General features: G+C 42.2%; 1 protein-coding gene across 1 annotated transcript in view; it reads right to left on the reverse strand.

Moving 5' to 3' along the window:
- CCDC50 (coiled-coil domain containing 50) overlaps positions 1-22530 on the reverse strand; it is a 341194-nt gene that overhangs the window by 144974 nt on the left and 173690 nt on the right. The window contains 1 exon segment of the mRNA XM_053711877.1: positions 21389-22211. Within this exon segment, the coding sequence (XP_053567852.1) occupies positions 21389-22211 (823 nt within the window).

Raw genomic sequence — 22530 nt, forward strand, 5'->3', positions numbered from 1 at the left:
TTTATGATATCCTCAATAAAAAATTATTTAAAAAAAAAAAAAATCAAAAGGCCACTGCTTATCCTCCTTGATCTGTCCGCAGCTTTTGACACTGTTGACCACCCTCTTTTGCTCCAAACCCGCCAATCCTTCGGCATCTGTGACACAGTCCTCTCGTGGCTCTCTTCCTACCTGTCAAACCGTACCTTTAGTGTAGCATTCTCTGGGGCCTCCTCTGCCCCGTCACCACTTTCTGTTGGAGTACCGCAAGGCTCTGTCCTCGGTCCCCTTCTCAATCTACAGGTCATCACTAGGTTCCCTAATAAAGTCCCACGGCTTACAATATCATTTGTATGCCGACGACACCCAAATCTACTTCTCTGCACCAGACCCATCTCCTTCCTTGCTAACCCGTGTCACTAACCGTCTATCTCACATCTCTAACTGGATGTCCTCTCACTACCTCAAGCTAAATCTCTCCAAAACTGAGCTCCTTATTCCCCCCCCCTTCTACAAAAATCTCCACCCCCAATCTCTCTAAAACTGTCAACAACTCCCTCATTACCCCTACCCCGCATGCCTGATGTCTCGGGGTCACATTTGACTCAGATCTTTCTTTCACACCTCACATTCAGCCCTTGGCTAAAGCCTGCCGCTTCAACCTTAAAAACATCTCTAGAGTTAGACACTTCCTTACACAAGACACAACTAAGATTTTAATCCACTCTCTCATTCTTCCCGCCTCGATTACTGCAACTCTGTCCTCTCTGGTCTCCCCACCTGCCGCCTAGCTCCTTTACAATCCATAAGGAATGCCTCTGCCAGACTCATCTTCCTTACACGTCGCTCTTCATCTGCTGCACCTCTCTGCCAATCCCTTCACTGGCTTCCTCGTGCCTCTAGGATCAAACACAAAATTCTCATTCTGACATACAAAGCCCTTAACTATACTGCTCCCCTCTATATCTCAGACCTTGCCTCCAGATATTCTCCCTCCCGTCTCCTTCGCTCTGCTCATGACCTCCTCATCACACTCCCGTTTACAGGACTTCTCCAGACTGGCTCCCATCTTGTGGAACTCTCTGCCTCGCTCCACAAGACTATCTTCTAGTTTTGAAAGCTTCAAGCACTCCCTAAAGACTTTCTTTATACCAGTTCCTCTCCTCCATTGCTATCCCCTGAACCCCCTTAGCATGTAAGCTTAAGAGTCCAGCTGTTTGTAGATCACCTTTTTAAGAGCTGACTACAACAGTGCAACTCTTGGCAGGGCCCTTTACTCATTTGATCCCTATAATTGTTTTGTTGTACTCCTCCTTGTTTATAGCGCTGCGGAATCTGTTGGCGCTCTACAAATAACCGATAATAATTAACTTGAAGGGACGCTAAACTTAAGACTGAATTCCCCATAGAATATTTCATTATGGGGTGGGGGGGGGGGGGATGCAATAATCTTTCAAAACTTATTTTGTCTTGATTCATACAAACTAGGAGGTAGAGTGAACCCTTTAGACTATAGATATCAGGACAGTAAACTCAAGACTGAAATCCCCATAAAGGGCTAGATTACTATATTTAGGTCAGGGCTCAAATTTTCTACTAGCCATTGGCGATTGGAAATTTAACAGTGGCGAGTGAAAGTTAGTGAGTGAATGTTGAGCTACCTGCTATAAATATTATCTAAAGGAATATTATATATTCATGAAAGGGCAAGGATATGATATTCCTGTAGAGCTATAGGGACCCCATCAGTGCTTAGACTGTTACTTCTGAGAGGGTAAAAAGAGGCAGAGAGAGATTGGAGAGGAAAAGTGAAAGTGGAGAAAAATATATCGTTAAGAGTGAAGAGATATGAGAGAGAGGAAAGAGAAAGAGTGTAAAGAGAAGATATGGCCTGAGAGAGAAGGGAGGGGGTAAAAAGAGAGATTGAAGAGAGGAGGGAGTGGAGAAAGATAGATCAGGGGTGATAGTTATAAAATTATTTTTCCAGGTCTGCTATGACCTCACATTAATGTCAACACTTTTTTTCTCTCAGTTCAACAACTTCCTTTTTCTGTCCAACTGTTGTCTTCCCCAGAACCCTCATTCTGCTAACTGCTATGCAATTATTTTTGTTAATTTATTACTGTATGAAGCATTATTTAATTTATGGTATAAAACAAAAACAGAATTTATGCTTACCCGATAAATTACTTTCTCTTGCGGTGTATCCAGTCCACGGATTCATCCTTTACTTGTGGGATATTCTCATTCCCTACAGGAAGTGGCAAAGAGAGCACACAGCAAAGCTGTCCATATAGCTCCCTCTCTAGCTCCACCCCCCAGTCATTCGACCAAAGGTTAGGAAGAAAAAGGAGAAACCATAGGGTGCAGTGGTGACTGTAGTTTAAACAAAACATTTTTTACCTGACTTAAATGCCAGGGCGGGCCGTGGACTGGATACACCGCAAGAGAAAGTAATTTATCAGGTAAGCATAAATTCTGTTTTCTCTTGCAAGATGTATCCAGTCCACGGATTCATCCTTTACTTGTGGGATACCAATACCAAAGCTTTAGGACACGGATGAAGGGAGGGAACAAGACAGGTACCTTAAACGGAAGGCACCACTGCTTGCAAAACCTTTCTCCCAAAAATAGCCTCCGAAGAAGCAAAAGTATCGAATTTATAAAATTTGGCAAAAGTATGCAGTGAAGACCAAGTCGCTGCCTTACAAATCTGTTCAACAGAAGCCTCATTTTTGAAAGCCCATGTGGAAGCCACTGCTCTGGTAGAATGAGCAGTAATTCTTTCAGGAGGCTGCTGGCCAGCAGTCTCATAGGCCAAACGGATGATGCTTTTCAGCCAAAAGGAAAGAGAGGTAGCAGTCGCTTTCTGACCTCTTACCAGAATAGATAAACAAAGAAGATGTTTGTCTGAAATCCTTAGTTGCTTGTAAATAGAACTTTAAAGCACGAACTACATCAAGATTGTGTAATAGACGTTCCTTCTTCGAAGATGGATTAGGACACAGAGAAGGAACAACTATTTCCTGGTTAATATTCTTGTTAGAAACAACTTTAGGAAGAAAACCAGGCTTGTTACGCAAAACTACGTTATCTGCGTGGAACACCAGGTAAGGTGAATCACACTGTAAAGCAGATAATTCTGAAACTCTTCTAGCAGAAGAGATAGCTATCAAAAACAAAACTTTCCAAGATAACAACTTAATGTCTATGGAATGTAAAGGTTCAAACGGAACCCCTTGAAGAACTGAAAGAACTAGATTCAAACTCCATGGCGGAGCCACAGGTTTATAGACAGGCTTGATTCTGACTAAAACCTGAGCAAACGCTTGAACGTCTGGTACCTCTTCTTGGAGAAAAGACAATATCCTGGGAATCCTAATCTTACTCCATGAGTAACCCTTGGATTCACACCAACAAAGATATTTCCGCCATATCTTATGGTAGATTTTCCTGGTGACAGGCTTTCTAGCCTGAATCAGAGTATCTATAACTGACTCAGAGAACCCCCGCTTTGATAGAATTAAGCGTTCAATCTCCAAGCAGTCAGACGTAGAGAAACTAAATTTGGATGCTTGAACGGACCCTGTATCAGAAGATCCTGCCTCATTGGCAATGTCCATGGTGGGACAGATGACATGTCCACTAGGTCTGCATATCAAGTCCTGCGTGGCAACGCAGGCGCTATCAGAATCACCAAAGCCTTCTCCTGCTTGATTCTGGCAACCAGACGCGGGAGGAGAGGAAACGGTGGAAAAACATAAGCCAGATTGAAGGACCAAGGCGCTGCTAGAGCATCTATCAATACAGCCTTGGGATCCCGGGACCTGGACCCGTAGAGAGGAAGTTTGGTGTTCTGACGGGACGCCATCAGATCCAACTCTGGAGTGCCCCAAAGCTGAGTCAGCTGGGCAAATGCCTCCGGGTGGAGTTCCCACTCCCCCGGGTGAAAAGTCTGACAACTTAGAAAATCCGCCTCCCAGTTGTCTACTCCTGGAATGTGAATTGCTGAGAGATGGCAGGAGTGATCCTCCGCCCACCTGATTATTTTGGTTACTTCCGTCTTTGTTCCCCCCTGATGATTGACGTAAGCTACAGTCGTGATGTTGTCCGACTGAAATCTGATGAATTTGGCCGCAGCTAGTTGAGGCCATGCCTGAAGAGCATTGAATATCGCCCTCAGTTCCAGAATGTTTATCGGGAGAAGAGCTTCTTCCCGAGACCATAAGCCCTGAGCTTTCAGGGAGTCCCAGACCGCACCCCAGCCTAACAGACTGGCGTCGGTCGTTACAATGATCCACTCTGGTCTGCGGAAACATATTCCCTGAGACAGGCGATCCTGAGACAACCACCAGAGAAGAGAATCTCTGGTCTCCTGGTCCAACTGAATTTGAGGAGACAAATCTGCATAATCCCCATTCCACTGTCTGAGCATGCATAGTTGCAGTGGTCTGAGGTGTATCCGAGCAAAAGGGACTATGTCCATTGCCGCTACCATTAGTCCGATTGTCTCCATGCACTGAGCTACAGATGGCCGAGGAATGGAATGAAGAGCTCGGCAAGTAGTTAACAGTTTTAACTTTCTGACCTCCGTCAGAAATATTTTCATTTCTACCGAGTCTATCAGGGTTCCTAGGAATTGAACTCTTGTGAGGGGGGAGAGAGAACTCTTTTTTACGTTCACCTTCCACCCATGAGACCTCAGAAAGGCCAATACGATCTCCATGTGAGACTTGGTTCTTTGGAAAGTCGACGCCTGAATTAAGATGTCGTCTAAGTAAGGCGCCACTGCTATGCCCCGCGGTCTTAGAACCGCCAGGAGGGACTCTAGCACCTTTCTGGCCAACCCGAAAGGAAGAGCCACAAACTGATAATGCTTGTCCAGAAAGGCGAACCTGAGAAACTGGTGATGATCTTTGTGGATAGGAATGTGCAGATACGCATCCTTTAGATCCACGGTAGTCATATATTGACCCTCCTGGATCATTGGTAAAATTGTCCGAATGGTCTCCATCTTGAATGATGGGACTCTGAGGAATTTGTTTAGAATTTTGAGATCCAGGATTGGTCTGAAAGTTCCTTCTTTTTTGGGAACCACAAACAGGTTTGAGTAAAACCCCAGTCCTTGTTCTGCAATTGGAACTGGGTCGATCACTCCCATTGTAAGTAGATCTTAAACACAGCGTAAAAACGCCTCTTTCTTTGTGTGATCTGTAGACAGACGAGAAATGTGGAACCTTCCCCTTGGAGGAGAGTCCTTGAATTCTAGAAGGTATCCCTGGGCTACAATCTCTAATGCCCAAGGATCGTGTACATCTCTTGCCCTGAGCGAAGAGAAAGAGTCTGCCCCCTACTAGATCCAGTCCCGGATCGGGGGCTACCCCTTCATGCTGTCTTGGTGGCAGCTGCAGGCTTTTTGGCCTGTTTACCCTTATTCCAGCCCTGGTAAGGTTTCCAGGTTGTCTTGGGCTGTGAAGCGTTACCCTCTTGCTTAGCAGCCGGAGAGGATGAAGCGGGGACATTCCTGAAATTGTGAAAGGAACGAAAATTAGCTTTGTTCTTTGTCTTAAAGTGCTTGTCCTGAGGGAGAGCATGGCCTTTTCCTCTGGTGATATCTGAAATAATCTCTTTCAATTCAGGCCCGAAGAGGGTCTTTCCTTTGAAAGGAATGTTCAAAAGCTTGGATTTAGACAACACATCGGCCGACCAGGACTTTAGCCATAGCGCCCTGCGCGCCAAAATGGCGAAACCTGAATTTTTCGCCGCTAACTTAGCTATTTGGAAAGCGGCGTCAGTGATAAAAGAATTAGCTAGCTTTAGAGCCTTAATTATATCCATAATTTCCTCATATGAGGTCTCCGTCTGGAGCGAGTCTTCCAGCGCCTCAAACCAGAAAGCAGCTGCAGTAGTTACAGGAATAATGCAGGCAATAGGTTGGAGAAGAAAACCTTGTTGAACAAAAATTTTCTTAAGTAAACCCTCTAACTTCTTATCCATAGGGTCTTTAAAAGCACAACTGTCTTCAATTGGTATGGTTGTGCGTTTAGCAAGTGTAGAAAAAGCCCCCTCCACCTTAGGGACCGTCTGCCAAGAGACCCGCACAGGGTCAGGTATGGGGAACATTTTCTTAAAAACAGGAGGGGGAGCAAAGGGAACACCTGGTCTATCCCACTCCCTAGTAACGATATCTGCAATCCTCTTAGGGACCGGAAACGTATCCGTGTAAACCGGGACCTCTAGGTACTTGTCCATTTTACACAATTTCTCTGGGATCACCAAAGGGTCGCAGTCATCCAGAGTAGCTAATACCTCCCTAAGCAAAACGCGGAGGTGTTCTAGTTTAAATTTAAAAGCCAATGTATCTGAATCTGTCTGAGGAGGGACCCTTCCTGAATCAGAGACTTCTCCCTCAGACATCAAATCCCTCGCTCCCACTTCAGAGTGTTGTGAGGGTATATCGGATACGGCTACCAAAGCGTCAGAATACTCATAATCTGTTCTTAAAACAGAGCTATCACGCTTTGCGGGTAACACGGGCAGTTTAGATAAGAAGGCTGTAAGAGAATTATCCATGACTGCCGCTAAGTCTTGTAATGTAAAAGTGTTAGACGCACTAGAGGTACTAGGCGTCGCTTGCGCGGGCGTAACTGGTTGTGACAATTGGGGAGAGGCAGACGGGCTACCCTCGTTACCTTCAGTCTGAGAATCATCTTGGGCCACATTTTTAAGTGCAACAATATGATCTTTAAAGTGTATAGACATATCAGTACAAGTGGGACACATTCTGAGAGGGGGTTCCACCATGGCTTCTAAACACGTTGAACAAGGATTTTCCTTAGTGTCAGACATGTTTAATAGACTAGTAATTTATACAAGCAGGCTTGGAAATCACTTTTATCAAATAAAAAACACAATTTGAAAAAACCATTACTGTGCCTTTAAGAAATAAAAAGAACACACAATTTTACAAAACAGTGAAAAATGCAGCAATTCTTCTGAAATGTTCACAGTATGTACCTAAAGCCTTAATAAGATTGCACCACAAGTTTCAAAATGTTTAACCCCTTAATGCCCAAACCAGAGCAGCCTAAAGCCAACACCCGGTTAAAAATAGTACAGCACCTTGCCACAGCCTTGCTGTGGCCCTACCTGCCCTTAGGGATCAGATTTGGGGGAATATAGCTTCTATCAGGCCCTCAAACAGCAGCAGGACCCTCCATGTGAATCAGCATGAACTTCTCTGCAAATTCTAACTGCGCATCTGAGGCGCGAAATTAGGCCCCTCCCACTCTACTCCAGAGTTGTAAGGCCTAGTAAAACACTCTTAAGTGACTAAAAACCAGCCATGTGGGTAATAACCCCAGAAAAAAAAAAAAAAAGGACTTTCAAAGTGTCTACAAACAATATTTTTCTTGAATAAACAATCAATTGCCCTGAATCAGTGTCAACCAGCATAATTAGCCCTGTTATGTAAGCATTCAATTCCTTACTAAGTCTGTGAACATAGCTTACCCTCCCCTCATGGGGATATTGTCAGTCTCTTCTAGCATTATCTCAGTCTTGTCTAGAAATAAATGACTGAACATACCTCATTGCAGATTACCCTGCAAACCGTTCCCCCCAACTGAAGTTTTCTGGTACTCCTCAGTCCTGTGTGGGAACAGCAGTGGATTTTAGTTACAACATGCTAAAATCATTTTCCTCTCAGCAGAAATCTTCATCACTTTTCTGCTAGAGAGTAAATAGTACAAACCGGTAACATTTAAAATAACAAACTTTTGATTGAAGATAATAAAAACTACAATTCTAACACCACATTCACTTTACCCTCCCGTAGAGAGACCCTAGTGCTTAGAGCCGGCAAAGAGAATGACTGGGGGGTGGAGCTAGAGGGGGAGCTATATGGACAGCTTTGCTGTGTGCTCTCTTTGCCACTTCCTGTAGGGAATGAGAATATCCCACAAGTAAAGGATGAATCCGTGGACTGGATACACCTTGCAAGAGAAAACAATATTAAAACATTACTGCACAATAAGGTGTTTCACATTGGCTAAACATATGCAAAGGGGGGTAGTGGGTGTGGTGTGGGTAGGATCAAAAGTTGTGAGTAACATTTGGGGCTGGCTAGTAGCATATGTGTGTGTGTATATATATATATATATATATATATATATATATATATATATATATATATATTTATATATAATAAAAAGTACATTATTCTAAATATGATGAACATATAAATGTAAAATATGCATTTTGTGCATTGTTTCAGATAGATTTTAACGCAGTCAGGTTTAGCGCACATGAAAAGTAATCTTAGGGCGCGTTATTAAAAATATTACATATAAAAAAAATATTAAAAATTATTAAACATGCTGTAACATTTAGATATATTATATGTATTATTTAGAATATTTTACAGTCAAATCAAAATGTAAAAATGCATGCTCCATCTGAATCATGAAAGTTTAACAACTTTACAGTTAATTTTGACATTTTTTCATAGTTATACAGCGCTAGTTCATGTTTGACAAATAGATAACATTGTGCTCATTCTCCTGGAGTTATTTATAAGTCAGCAATGAGTGGCTAAATTGCAAATCTGTTAAAATATCTATATATCTCGCGTGTAACGGTTAGTGCACCACTTATAATCTAGGCCAAAATGTTTAATTATGGATAGTAAAAATAATGGTGAAGGTTATTCTTTAGCCTTTAGGTATCCAAAGTGAAAAAGGTGACATGATAGAAACTTTGAAATATATTAAGTGTAGGCATTTTCCCAAAAAAAAAAAAATTAAAACAAAAATACCAAAAACAAAGGGTCACAATCTAGAATTTAGAGGGTAGCAGATTCAGGAAAAAAACAGAATTTATGTTTACCTGATAAATTTCTTTCTCCTACGGTGTATCCGGTCCACGGCTTCATCCTTACTTGTGGGATATTCTCAATCCCTACAGGAAGTGGTAAAGAGAGCACACAGCAGAGCTGTCCATATAGCTCCCTCAGGCTCCGCCCCCCCCCAGTCATTCGACCGACGGTTAGGAGAAAAAGAAGAACCATAGGGTGCAGTGGTGACTGTAGTTTATAAAAATAAATTTAAACCTGACCAAATGCCAGGGTGGGCCGTGGACCGGATACACCGTAGGAGAAAGAAATTTATCAGGTAAACATAAATTCTGTTTTCTCCTACATTGGTGTATCCGGTCCACGGCTTCATCCTTACTTATGGGAACCAATACCAAAGCTTTAGGACACGGATGAAGGGAGGGAACAAGTCAGGTAACCTAAACGGAAGGCACCACTGCTTGTAAAACCTTTCTCCCAAAAATAGCCTCCGAAGAAGCAAAAGTATCGAATTTGTAAAATTTGGCAAATGTATGCAGTGAAGACCAAGTCGCTGCCTTACAGATCTGTTCAACAGAAGCCTCATTCTTGAAAGCCCATGTGGAAGCCACAGCTCTAGTAGAGTGAGCTGTAATTCGTTCAGGAGGCTGCCTTCCAGCAGTCTCATAAGCCAACCGGATGATGCTTTTCAGCCAGAAAGACAGAGAGGTCGCAGTCGCCTTTTGACCTCTCCTCTTGCCAGAATAGACGACAAACAAGGACGATGTTTGTCTGAAGTCTTTAGTTGCTTTTAGATAAAACTTCAAAGCACGAACCACATCAAGATTGTGTAACAGACGTTCCTTGTTAGAAACTGGATTAGGACACAGAGAAGGAACAACTATTTCCTGGTTAATATTCTTATTGGAAACCACTTTTGGAAGAAAACCAGGTTTGGTACGTAAAACGACCTTATCTGTATGAAACACCAGATAGGGTGAATTACACTGCAAAGCAGACAATTCAGAAACTCTTCTAGCAGAAGAAATAGCTACCAAAAACAAAACTTTCCAAGATAGTAACTTAATATCTATGGAATGTAGAGGTTCAAACGGAACCCCCTGAAGAACTGAAAGAACTAAATTTAGACTCCATGGAGGAGCCACAGGTCTGTAGACAGGCTTGATTCTGACTAAAGCCTGTACAAACGCCTGAACATCTGGCACGGCTGCCAGACGCTTGTGCAACAAAACAGACAGAGCAGATATCTGTCCTTTTAAAGGAACTAGCTGACAGACCTTTCTCCAATCCTTCTTGGAGAAAAGATAGTAACCTTGGAAACCTAATCTTACTCCATGAGTAACCCTTGGATTCGCACCAGCAAAGATATTTCCGCCATATCTTATGGTAAATTTTCCTGGTGACAGGCTTTCTAGCTTGGATCAGAGTATCTATAACTGATTCCGAAAACCCACGCTTAGCTAGAATCAAGCGTTCAATCTCCAAGCAGTCAGTTGCAGAGAAACTAGGTTTGGATGTTCGAATGGACCTTGGATTAGAAGGTCCTGCCTCAAAGGTAGCTTCCATGGTGGAACCGATGACATATTCACCAGGTCTGCATACTAAGTCCTGCGTGGCCACGCAGGAGCTATCAGAATTACCGAAGCCTTCTCCTGTTTGATCCTGGCTACTAGCCGGGGGAGAAGAGGAAACGGTGGAAAGACATAAGCTAGATTGAACGACCAAGGCGCCACTAAGGCATCTACCAATGTCGCCTTGGGATCCCTGGACCTGGACCCGTAACGTGGAACTTTGGAGTTCTGACGTGACGCCATCAGATCCAGATCTGGAAGGCCCCATAGTTGAGTTAACTGGGCAAAAACCTCTGGGTGAAGTTCCCACTCCCCCAGATGGAAAGTCTGACGACTCAGATAATCCACTTCCCAGTTGTCCACTCCTGGGATGTGAATTGCTGATAGATGGCAGGAGTGATCCTCTGCCCATTTGATGATCTTGAATACCTCCCTCATCGCCAGGGAACTCTTTGTTCCTCCCTGATGATTGATGTACGCTACAGTCGTCATGTTGTCCGACTGAAATCTGATGAATTTGGCCTCCGCTAGTTGAGGCCATGCCTGGAGCGCATTGAATATCGCTCTCAATTCCAAAATGTTTATCGGGAGAAGAGATTCTTCCCGAGACCATAGACCCTGAGCTTTCAGGGACTCCCAGACCGCACCCCAGCCCCAAGAGGCTGGCGTCGGTCGTGACAATGATCCACTCCGGTCTGCAGAAACTCATTCCCTGAGACAGGTGATCCTGAGACAACCACCAGAGGAGTCTCTGGTTTTCTGGTCCATTTGTATCTGGGGAGACAAATCTGCATAATCCCCATTCCACTGTTTGAGCATGCAGTGGTCTTAAATGAATTCGAGCAAAGGGAACCATGTCCATTGCCGCAACCATTAGTCCTATTACCTCTATGCACTGAGCTACGGAGGGTTGAGGAATGGCATGAAGAACTCGACAAGAGTTCAAAAGTTTTAATTTCCTGACCTCCGTCAGAAAGATCTCCATTTCTACCGAGTCTATTATTGTTCCCAGGAAGGGAACCCTTGTGAACGGGGACAGAGAACTCTTTTCTATGTTCACCTTCCACCCGTGAGACCTTAGAAAGGCTAGAACAATGTCCGTATGAGCCTTTGCTTTGTGAAAGGACGACGCTTGTATTAAGATGTCGTCTAGGTAAGGTGCTACTGCAATGCCCCTTGGTCTTAGCACCGCTAGAAGGGACCCTAGCACCTTTGTGAAAATTCTGGGAGCAGTTGCCAATCCGAAGGGAAGAGCCACGAACTGGTAATGCTTGTCCAGAAAGGCGAACCTCAGAAACTGATGGTGAAGGCTATCTGAAGGGTCAGACATGCTTGACAGACTTAGACAGAACTTCAATGCAATAAAAATTAATTTTGACAAAAACGTTACTGTGTCTTTAAATAATAAAAGTGCACACTTTATTACTGAAACATCAAAAAACTATCAAATAAACATCCGATTTTAATGAAATTTTCACCACAGTGTCTTAATGCTTTGAAAAGATTGCACACAAATTTTCAGACCAATTAACCCCTTCATGCCCAAACCGGAGCTAAGAACAGCAGTTAACCGGTTAAAACCACTATAGTACAATGCCACAGCCTCTACTGTGGCTTTTACCTTCCTTAGGGATTATTTAAGTAGGAAATAAGCCTCTCTGAAGTCCTTTCTGATGTCTCTGGACTTCCCACGTGAAGCTGCATGAACTGTCTAGTCAAAAAAACTGCGCAATTGAGGCGCGAAAAAGAGGCCTCCTCCCTCTTCATTCCAGAGTGGTGGGGCCTTTTAGACTAGATTAGGTGTCCAATTAAGTGCCAGGCGCAATATTAAACCCCATAAGTGTTTCAAAAGTCTCAAAAAACACCTTATTCATACTGAAAACATGCTAAAAAGCAATCGATTAAGCCCACAATAGTGTCAACCAGCATAGAGCCCTTAATATAAGCCATCATTTTATACAGAGTCTGAGAAAATTGGCTTACCTATCCCTGAGGGGATTTCTGACAGTCTTCTAGCATTACTTGGTCTTGTTAGAAAAATGACTGATCATACCTGAAGCAGTTAAGCCTGCAAACTGTTCCCCCCAACTGAAGTTCTCTGGTATTCAACAGTCCTGCGTGGGAACAGCAATGGATTTTAGTTACTGGTGCTAAAATCATATTCCTCTCAGCAGAAATCTTCATCACTTTCTGCTTCAGAGTAAATAGTACAAGCCGGCACTATTTTAAAATAACAAACTCTTGGTAGAAGAAATAAAAAACTACAACTAACACCACATACTCTTTTATAACCACAAACAGACAAGACAAAGTCCAAGCACTATCCATTCTTTGCTTAATTAGAGTGTTATACACCTGTGTTTGGTGTGTTTACCGGGACATAAGAAAAACACCTTGGTTTTGGATCATGGTAATAGAATAATGTCTATATTGTATTCTTGCAAAACAACTGTTCACATGGAGGAATGGAAAGAATGCATCTTACCACTTTGCTTGTTCTCTAGGCTGAATATGTATCCTTCCCGTCTGTAGAAATAGGGGTCGGTCCACAGGAGCTGTAATGGCTCTAATGCCCTGCTCCCTCCTCGCTCCCTCGATTGACGACCGGGAAAACAGCCTGTCTTAGCACTGTGTGGGCGCCTCGTCACCGTACTTTTTCCGGTCCACAGGAGCTGTTACCTATTCGGTCTTGCTCCCTCCTCGGTCTGTTACCAGACGGCCTCCGCTGCTCACACTTGACTCTCCACTACAACCTCGATCAGTCGTTGCAAATTGTCCTCCGGTGTTTGCCGGCTGCACACCTTTTGATTATTAACAGGGTCTGACTTCTGTCTGTGCTCACTCGGATACTCCCCTCGCTCGGTACACAATCAAAAGTTCAAATGAGGAGCACCAGACTGTTTTGTGCTTAGAATAAAAACAGAATTTATGTTTACCTGATAAATTTCTTTCTCCAACGGTGTGTCCGGTCCACGGCGTCATCCTTACTTGTGGGATATTCTCTTCCCCAACAGGAAATGGCAAAGAGCCCAGCAAAGCTGGTCACATGATCCCTCCTAGGCTCCGCCTACCCCAGTCATTCGACCGACGTTAAGGAGGAATATTTGCATAGGAGAAACCATATGGTACCGTGGTGACTGTAGTTAAAGAAAATAAATTATCAGACCTGATTAAAAAACCAGGGCGGGCCGTGGACCGGACACACCGTTGGAGAAAGAAATTTATCAGGTAAACATAAATTCTGTTTTCTCCAACATAGGTGTGTCCGGTCCACGGCGTCATCCTTACTTGTGGGAACCAATACCAAAGCTTTAGGACACGGATGAAGGGAGGGAGCAAATCAGGTCACCTAAATGGAAGGCACCACGGCTTGCAAAACCTTTCTCCCAAAAATAGCCTCAGAAGAAGCAAAAGTATCAAACTTGTAAAATTTGGTAAAAGTGTGCAGTGAAGACCAAGTCGCTGCCCTACATATCTGATCAACAGAAGCCTCGTTCTTGAAGGCCCATGTGGAAGCCACAGCCCTAGTGGAATGAGCTGTGATTCTTTCGGGAGGCTGCCGTCCGGCAGTCTCGTAAGCCAATCTGATGATGCTTTTAATCCAAAAAGAGAGAGAGGTAGAAGTTGCTTTTTGACCTCTCCTTTTACCTGAATAAACAACAAACAAGGAAGATGTTTGTCTAAAATCCTTTGTAGCATCTAAATAGAATTTTAGAGCGCGAACAACATCCAAATTGTGCAACAAACGTTCCTTCTTTGAAACTGGTTTTGGACACAGAGAAGGTACGATAATCTCCTGGTTAATGTTTTTGTTAGAAACAACTTTTGGAAGAAAACCAGGTTTAGTACGTAAAACCACCTTATCTGCATGGAACACCAGATAAGGAGGAGAACACTGCAGAGCAGATAATTCTGAGACTCTTCTAGCAGAAGAAATCGCAACTAAAAACAAAACTTTCCAAGATAATAACTTAATATCAACGGAATGTAAGGGTTCAAACGGAACCCCCTGAAGAACTGAAAGAACGAAATTGAGACTCCAAGGAGGAGTCAAAGGTTTGTAAACAGGCTTGATTCTAACCAGAGCCTGAACAAAGGCTTGAACATCTGGCACAGCTGCCAGCTTTTTGTGAAGTAATACCGACAAGGCAGAAATCTGTCCCTTCAGGGAACTAGCAGACAATCCTTTTTCCAATCCTTCTTGAAGGAAGGATAGAATCCTAGGAATCTTAACCTTGTCCCAAGGGAATCCTTTAGATTCACACCAACAGATATATTTTTTCCAAATTTTGTGGTAAATCTTTCTAGTTACAGGCTTTCTGGCCTGAACAAGAGTATCGATAACAGAATCTGAGAATCCTCGCTTCGATAAAATCAAGCGTTCAATCTCCAAGCAGTCAGCTGGAGTGAAACCAGATTCGGATGTTCGAACGGACCCTGAACAAGAAGGTCTCGTCTCAAAGGTAGCTTCCAAGGTGGAGCCGATGACATATTCACCAGATCTGCATACCAAGTCCTGCGTGGCCACGCAGGAGCTATCAAGATCACCGACGCCCTCTCCTGATTGATCCTGGCTACCAGCCTGGGGATGAGAGGAAATGGCGGGAACACATAAGCTAGTTTGAAGGTCCAAGGTGCTACTAGTGCATCCACTAGAGCCGCCTTGGGATCCCTGGATCTGGCCCCGTAGCAAGGAACTTTGAAGTTCTGACGAGAGGCCATCAGATCCATGTCTGGAATGCCCCACAGGTGAGTGACTTGGGCAAAGATTTCCGGATGGAGTTCCCACTCCCCCGGATGCAATGTCTGACGACTCAGAAAATCCGCTTCCCAATTTTCCACTCCTGGGATGTGGATAGCAGACAGGTGGCAGGAGTGAGACTCCGCCCATAGAATGATTTTGGTCACTTCTTCCATCGCTAGGGAACTCCTTGTTCCCCCCTGATGGTTGATGTACGCAACAGTTGTCATGTTGTCTGATTGAAACCGTATGAACTTGGTCCTCGCTAGCCGAGGCCAGGCCTTGAGAGCATTGAATATCGCTCTCAGTTCCAGAATATTTATCGGTAGAAGAGATTCTTCCCGAGACCAAAGACCCTGAGCTTTCAGGGATCCCCAGACCGCGCCCCAGCCCATCAGACTGGCGTCGGTCGTGACAATGACCCACTCTGGTCTGCGGAACGTCATCCCTTGAGACAGATTGTCCAGGGACAGCCACCAACGGAGTGAGTCTCTGGTCCTCTGATTTACTTGTATCTTCGGAGACAAGTCTGTATAGTCCCCATTCCACTGACTGAGCATGCACAGTTGTAATGGTCTTAGATGAATGCGCGCAAAAGGAACTATGTCCATCGCCGCTACCATCAACCCGATCACTTCCATGCACTGAGCTATGGAAGGAAGAGGAACGGAATGAAGTATCCGACAAGAGTCTAGAAGTTTTGTTTTTCTGGCCTCTGTTAGAAAGATCCTCATTTCTGAAGAGTCTATAATTGTTCCCAAGAAGGGAACCCTTGTTGACGGGGATAGAGAACTCTTTTCCACGTTCACTTTCCAGCCGTGAGATCTGAGAAAGGCCAGGACAATGTCCGTGTGAGCCTTTGCTTGAGGAAGGGACGACGCTTGAATCAGAATGTCGTCCAGGTAAGGTACTACTGCAATGCCCCTTGGTCTTAGCACCGCTAGAAGGGAGCCTAGTACCTTTGTGAAAATCCTTGGGGCAGTGGCTAATCCGAAAGGAAGCGCCACGAACTGGAATGTTTGTCCAGGAATGCAAACCTTAGGAACCGATGATGTTCCTTGTGGATAGGAATATGTAGATACGCATCCTTTAAATCCACCGTGGTCATGAATTGACCCTCCTGGATGGAAGGAAGAATAGTTCGAATGGTTTCCATCTTGAAAGATGGAACCTTGAGAAACTTGTTTAAGATCTTGAGATCTAAGATTGGTCTGAACGTTCCCTCTTTTTTGGGAACTATGAACAGATTGGAGTAGAACCCCATCCCTTGTTCTCTTAGTGGAACAGGATGAATCACTCCCATTTTTAACAGGTCTTCTACACAATGTAAGAACGCCTGTCTTTTTATGTGGTCTGAAGACAACTGAGACCTAGGGTGAAAGAATTAGCCAATTTGAGAGCATTGATTCTGTCCATAATCTCCTCATAAGGAGGAGAATCACTATCGAGCGCCTTTATCAGTTCATCAAACCAGAAACATGCGGCTGTAGTGACAGGGACAATGCATGAAATTGGTTGTAGAAGGTAACCCTGCTGAACAAACATCTTTTTAAGCAAACCTTCTAATTTTTTATCCATAGGATCTTTGAAAGCACAACTATCCTCTATGGGTATAGTGGTGCGTTTGTTTAAAGTAGAAACCGCTCCCTCGACCTTGGGGACTGTCTGCCATAAGTCCTTTCTGGGGTCGACCATAGGAAACAATTTTTTAAATATGGGGGGAGGGACGAAAGGAATACCGGGCCTTTCCCATTCTTTATTAACAATGTCCGCCACCCGCTTGGGTATAGGAAAAGCTTCTGGGAGCTCCGGCACCTCTAGGAACTTGTCCATTTTACATAGTTTCTCTGGGATGACCAACTTTTCACAATCATCCAGAGTGGATAATACCTCCTTAAGCAGAATGCGGAGATGTTCCAACTTAAATTTAAATGCAATTACATCAGGTTCAGCCTGTTGAGAAATGTTCCCTGAATCAGTAATTTCTCCCTCAGACAAAACCTCCCTGGCCCCCTCAGATTGGGTTAGGGGCCCTTCAGAGATATTAATATCAGCGTCGTCATGCTCTTCAGTAACTAAAACAGAGCAGCCACGCTTACGCTGACAAGGGTTCATTTTGGCTAAAATGTTTTTGACAGAATTATCCATTACAGCCGTTAATTGTTGCATAGTAAGCAGTATTGGCGCGCTAGATGTACTAGGGGCCTCCTGAGTGGGCAAGACTCGTGTAGACGAAGGAGGGAATGATGCAGTACCATGCTTACTCCCCTCACTTGAGGAATCATATTGGGCATCATTGTCATTATCACATAAATCACATTTATTTAAATGAACAGGAATTCTGGCTTCCCCACATTCAGAACACAGTCTATCTGGTAGTTCAGACATGTTAAACAGGCATAAACTTGATAATAAAGTACAAAAAACGTTTTAAAATAAAACCGTTACTGTCACTTTAAATATTAAACTGAACACACTTTATTACTGCAATTGCGAAAAAACATGAAGGAATTGTACAAAATTCACCAAATTTTCACCACAGTGTCTTAAAGCCTTAAAAGTATTGCACACCAAATTTGGAAGCTTTAACCCTTAAAATAACGGAACCGGAGCCGTTTTAACACTTTAACCCCTTTACAGTCCCTGGTATCTGCTTTGCTGAGACCCAACCAAGCCCAAAGGGGAATACGATACCAAATGACGCCTTCAGAAAGTCTTTTCTAAGTATCAGAGCTCCTCTCACATGCGACTGCATGCCATGCCTCTCAAAAACAAGTGCGCCACACCGGCGCGAAAATGAGACTCTGCTTATGCTTTGGGAAAGCCCCAGAGAAATAAGGTGTCTAATACAGTGCCTGCCGATATTATAATATCAATAAACCCAGATAAAATGATTCCTCAAAGCTAAATATGTTTTAAAACTGAATCGATTTAGCCCAGAAAAGTCTACAATCTTAATAAGCCCTTGTGAAGCCCTTATTTACCATCGTAATAAACATGGCTTACCGGATCCCATAGGGAAAAATGACAGCTTCCAGCATTACATCGTCTTGTTAGAATGTGTCATACCTCAAGCAGCAAGAGACTGCACACTGTTCCCCCAACTGAAGTTAATTGCTCTCAACAGTCCTGTGTGGAACAGCCATGGATTTTAGTTACGGTGCTAAAATCATTTTCCTCATACAAACAGAAATCTTCATCTCTTTTCTGTTTCTGAGTAAATAGTACATACCAGCACTATTTTAAAATAACAAACTCTTGATTGAATAATAAAAACTACAGTTAAACACTAAAAAACTCTAAGCCATCTCCGTGGAGATGTTGCCTGTACAACGGCAAAGAGAATGACTGGGGTAGGCGGAGCCTAGGAGGGATCATGTGACCAGCTTTGCTGGGCTCTTTGCCATTTCCTGTTGGGGAAGAGAATATCCCACAAGTAAGGATGACGCCGTGGACCGGACACACCTATGTTGGAGAAACGTAACTTTTATTAGGCTCCATAGCCTGTTAAAATGACATCAATAATGGACATGTACACAGTTAGTTCAACATTCCTTTCGCTTACGCGTTTCGGCGATAGCCGTAGTCATAGCATAAGGAATTTACAGACACAGTACTCATTTAAAATCCCCACCCTATTCTGATTGGATCTCCAAACTGTCATGCTGACTCACTGATTGGATACTAGTCTGTGTTCACTCCACCCCTCTGTCTACCTACTCAGGTGTGTTGTTCGGCTTACTTCTCTGATTGAATGTATATTATATCAAGTAACGATATTTCCTTTATCTTATTACTTGCATTCTGTGTTCATTTTTTAGATGTGTCTTAATGGTTGTAGTAATTAATTTCATTTTTAGATGCGATCCGTAATATTTGATTAGTTTGTTGATTTTATGAATAAGACAAAGAACAAACACACTAAAATGCATTGTTTATAATATATATGCTCAAAATAAGCTTTACTTAATTATTAGATTAAATTTAATGATTTTAGGTAATATATATATTTTATATTATTTTATTTTTTGTTCCTTTATCTTTAATAACCTGAACTGTTTCAGTTTTACACTTTTGATTTTTCTGCTTAAACTCACTGTCTAAAATGACTTCTTTCTTCATGAGGTATGATAATCTTTAACTTCCTAAAAGAAGCGTTTTGAAGCAGATATACGTGAATAAATAAAATAAAATAAATAAACAGATGAACACATGAACAAATGAATGCCCTATCCATATGTCAAATATATATATATGGCTCTATTCAATTAACCAACATATGTCTTTGAAACTCGATCTGAGCAACTTTTTTTCTTATTATTATATATATATATATATGCTTCTAACTTTGTTCTTCTGGATAGTGGCCCCAGTTTTTTAATGATGCTTTTAATTTATTTCATTAAATTTATCTTTTTATTCTGAATCATTTTCATAAATCAAAAAGGGGTTGTTTTCCTTGGAAATGGCTACTATTGCTTCGCTTCAATGTATTGTGCTTCGTTTGATTTTAGTTTGATTTTATGTTGAAACTACTATAAATACTTTCTACTCTCCCTTCAATTTTGCCAGAAATTTATTAAGTCATATTCAGTGTTAAGACCCAACCGTATTCTGGTTTTCAATTTGTGTATCCAGAATACTTCCCTGCAAGCTAGATCTTTTTCTCTGTTGTTTTTATTTTTACTTTTCCTTGGTTTTTCTACAATTGTCCATCTGAGAGAACTGGGATCACTGAGATGTTTTTCTTTAAAATGTTGTACCAGGGGAGTCGTTAGTCTGCCTTTCTTTATGCTTGAGACATGTTCCCTGATTCTTTCGCGTGCCTCCCTGGATGTGAGTCCAACATATTGCAGGTCACATAAATTGCAAGTTATTAAATATACCACATTGCTCTCTCTACAGTTTAAACACATTCTATGGTTAAAAACCTGTCCTGTGACTGAGCATCTGAACTGATTTCCTTGAGTGAGATATTCACATGCCTTGCAAGTATGGTTGCTACAATGAAATGTACCTGTGGCTGTAAGCCACGAGCTTTTTCTCTGTTCTCTATCTTTTAAACAGGTAGTTGCTATTTTATTTCCTATGGACCTGCCTCTCTTAAAGGAAAATCTGCACCCCTTTTTGACAGTATTAATTAGTTTATCATCTGCTTGTAACATAGGCAAATGTTTTTGTATAATTTTGCAGATTTGGTCATACTGGATACTGTATTGTGTTACAAATGTAACCCTTTCATCTCTGAAATTTTCTTTGGCCATCTTTTTGTCTTTCAACAAATCCTTCCTTTCTATGTTCGCCACTACAGTTTTAGTGTTTTCAATTAAGCGATTTGAGTATCCTCTGTCTTTCAACTTGTCAGATAGAATTTGTGCATGTTTCTCATAAAGTGAATCAGTACTACAGTTTCTTTTCATTCTGGTAAACTGTCCCTTAGCCACTGAGTGAAAAACTCTTTTGGGATGATTACTGTTTGCGTGCAATAAAGTATTGCCTGCAATGGGTTTAACAAAAACTTCAGTTTCTATATCACCCTCTGCTTTGCCTTTCAAGGTTACGTCCAAGAAATTGATTTTGTCTCTAGCCCATTCACTAGTGAATTGGATACCTACATCATTGGTATTGAGTAAGGAGACAAATTTCTTGGCACTTTCCATATTGCCATCCCAAATGCATATGAGATCATCAATGTACCGTCTGTAATATATTATTTTATTCCTGAGGGGGTCCTGACATCAATAGATGTGGGACAGCTCCCACCAACCCATGAATAGGTTGGCATAGGAGGGGGCAAATTTGGCCCCCATGGCTGTCCCACATCTCTGGAGGTAAAAGACCCCTTCAAATGAAAAATAGTTATGTGTTAATAGATACTTAGTGACTTCAGAAACAAATTTGCAAAAATCCTGGTCATGTCCTGCAATTCTAGACATAAAGAATTCTATAGCTTTCAGACCCATGTTGTGTGGAATTGACGAGTAAAGGGCTTGTACATCTATAGTCAGCCAGCTAAAGTTTTGATCCCACTCTTGGTCAGCCAGTTCTTTAAGTAATTGCTTAGTGTCACGCAAATGGCTACTTAATTTGGTTACTATGGGCTGCAAAATCCCATCTAGCCACTGCGATAAATGCTCATTTAATGAACCTATTCCACTTATTATAGGTCTGCCTGTCATGTTCTCTATACCTTTGTGGATTTTAGGTAACAAATTGAAACTTGGTACTGTTGGATATTCTACTAACAGGTACTCTTTGGTTTATATCAAAGTAATTATGTTCAAAGCCATAATCTATAAGATGAGACAGTTCTAATTTAAATTTACTTGTTGGATCCCCAGTTAGTTTGGCATATTGATTAGTGTCATTCAGTTGTCTGAGGGCTTCTTGTATAAATTGAGCTCTATCCAGAACTACAATTGACCCTCCCTTGTCTGCATTTCTCAGAACTATCTCTGTGTTTTCACTAAGTTTTTGTAATGCATTCTGTCTTTCTTTATTTAGGTTGGTAACATTATTTCTTTTCACTGTGTATGCTAACTCATTTAGATCATGTTCCACTCTTTGTTGGAATTTTTCTAGCAAGTTACCCCTGCTCTGTATAGGGTAGAACTCTGAGGGGTTATGGAATTTGGGCAATAAAGATGTTAAATTAGTTTCTTCCAAACCCCTTCCACTTTCAGTATGTAAATCTTCTAGTGCAGCCAAATCACATGCATCTTCAAAATTGAAGGCTTCCTGTACTGTATATGTGTGAATATTATGAATGTTATTAATAGTATCTTGTTCACCCAATTGGTCTGTGTGTTTGACTGCACCAGGGACTTCTTGACTGAAATGTTTTCTCAAAGTGAAGTTCCTGATTAACTTATTAACATCTAAAAGAGTTCGAAACAGATTAAAATCATCAGAGGGAACAAAATTTAAAAACAATTCTAATACTTTAATTTCACTTTCTGTCAGTTGATATGTGGATAGATTTACAATAGTTTTTAACTGTATTTCGTTAGGCCCCTGCCTCTCCTGGTCGGGTATCTGTCTTGCCTTGTATTTCATTGTAGCAACCATACTTGCAAGGCATGTGAATATCTCACTCAAGGAAATCAGTTCAGATGCTCAGTCACAGGACAGGTTTTTAACCATAGAATGTGTTTAAACTGTAGAGAGAGCAATGTGGTATATTTAATAACTTGCAATTTATGTGACCTGCAATATGTTGGACTCACATCCAGGGAGGCACGCGAAAGAATCAGGGAACATGTCTCAAGCATAAAGAAAGGCAGACTAACGACTCCCCTGGTACAACATTTTAAAGAAAAACATCTCAGTAATCCCAGTTCTCTCAGATGGACAATTATAGAAAAACCAAGGAAAAGTAAAAATAAAAA

The sequence above is a fragment of the Bombina bombina genome, chromosome 4, assembly GCF_027579735.1.
Source record: "Bombina bombina isolate aBomBom1 chromosome 4, aBomBom1.pri, whole genome shotgun sequence".
NCBI classification, from domain to species: Eukaryota; Metazoa; Chordata; class Amphibia; order Anura; family Bombinatoridae; genus Bombina; species Bombina bombina.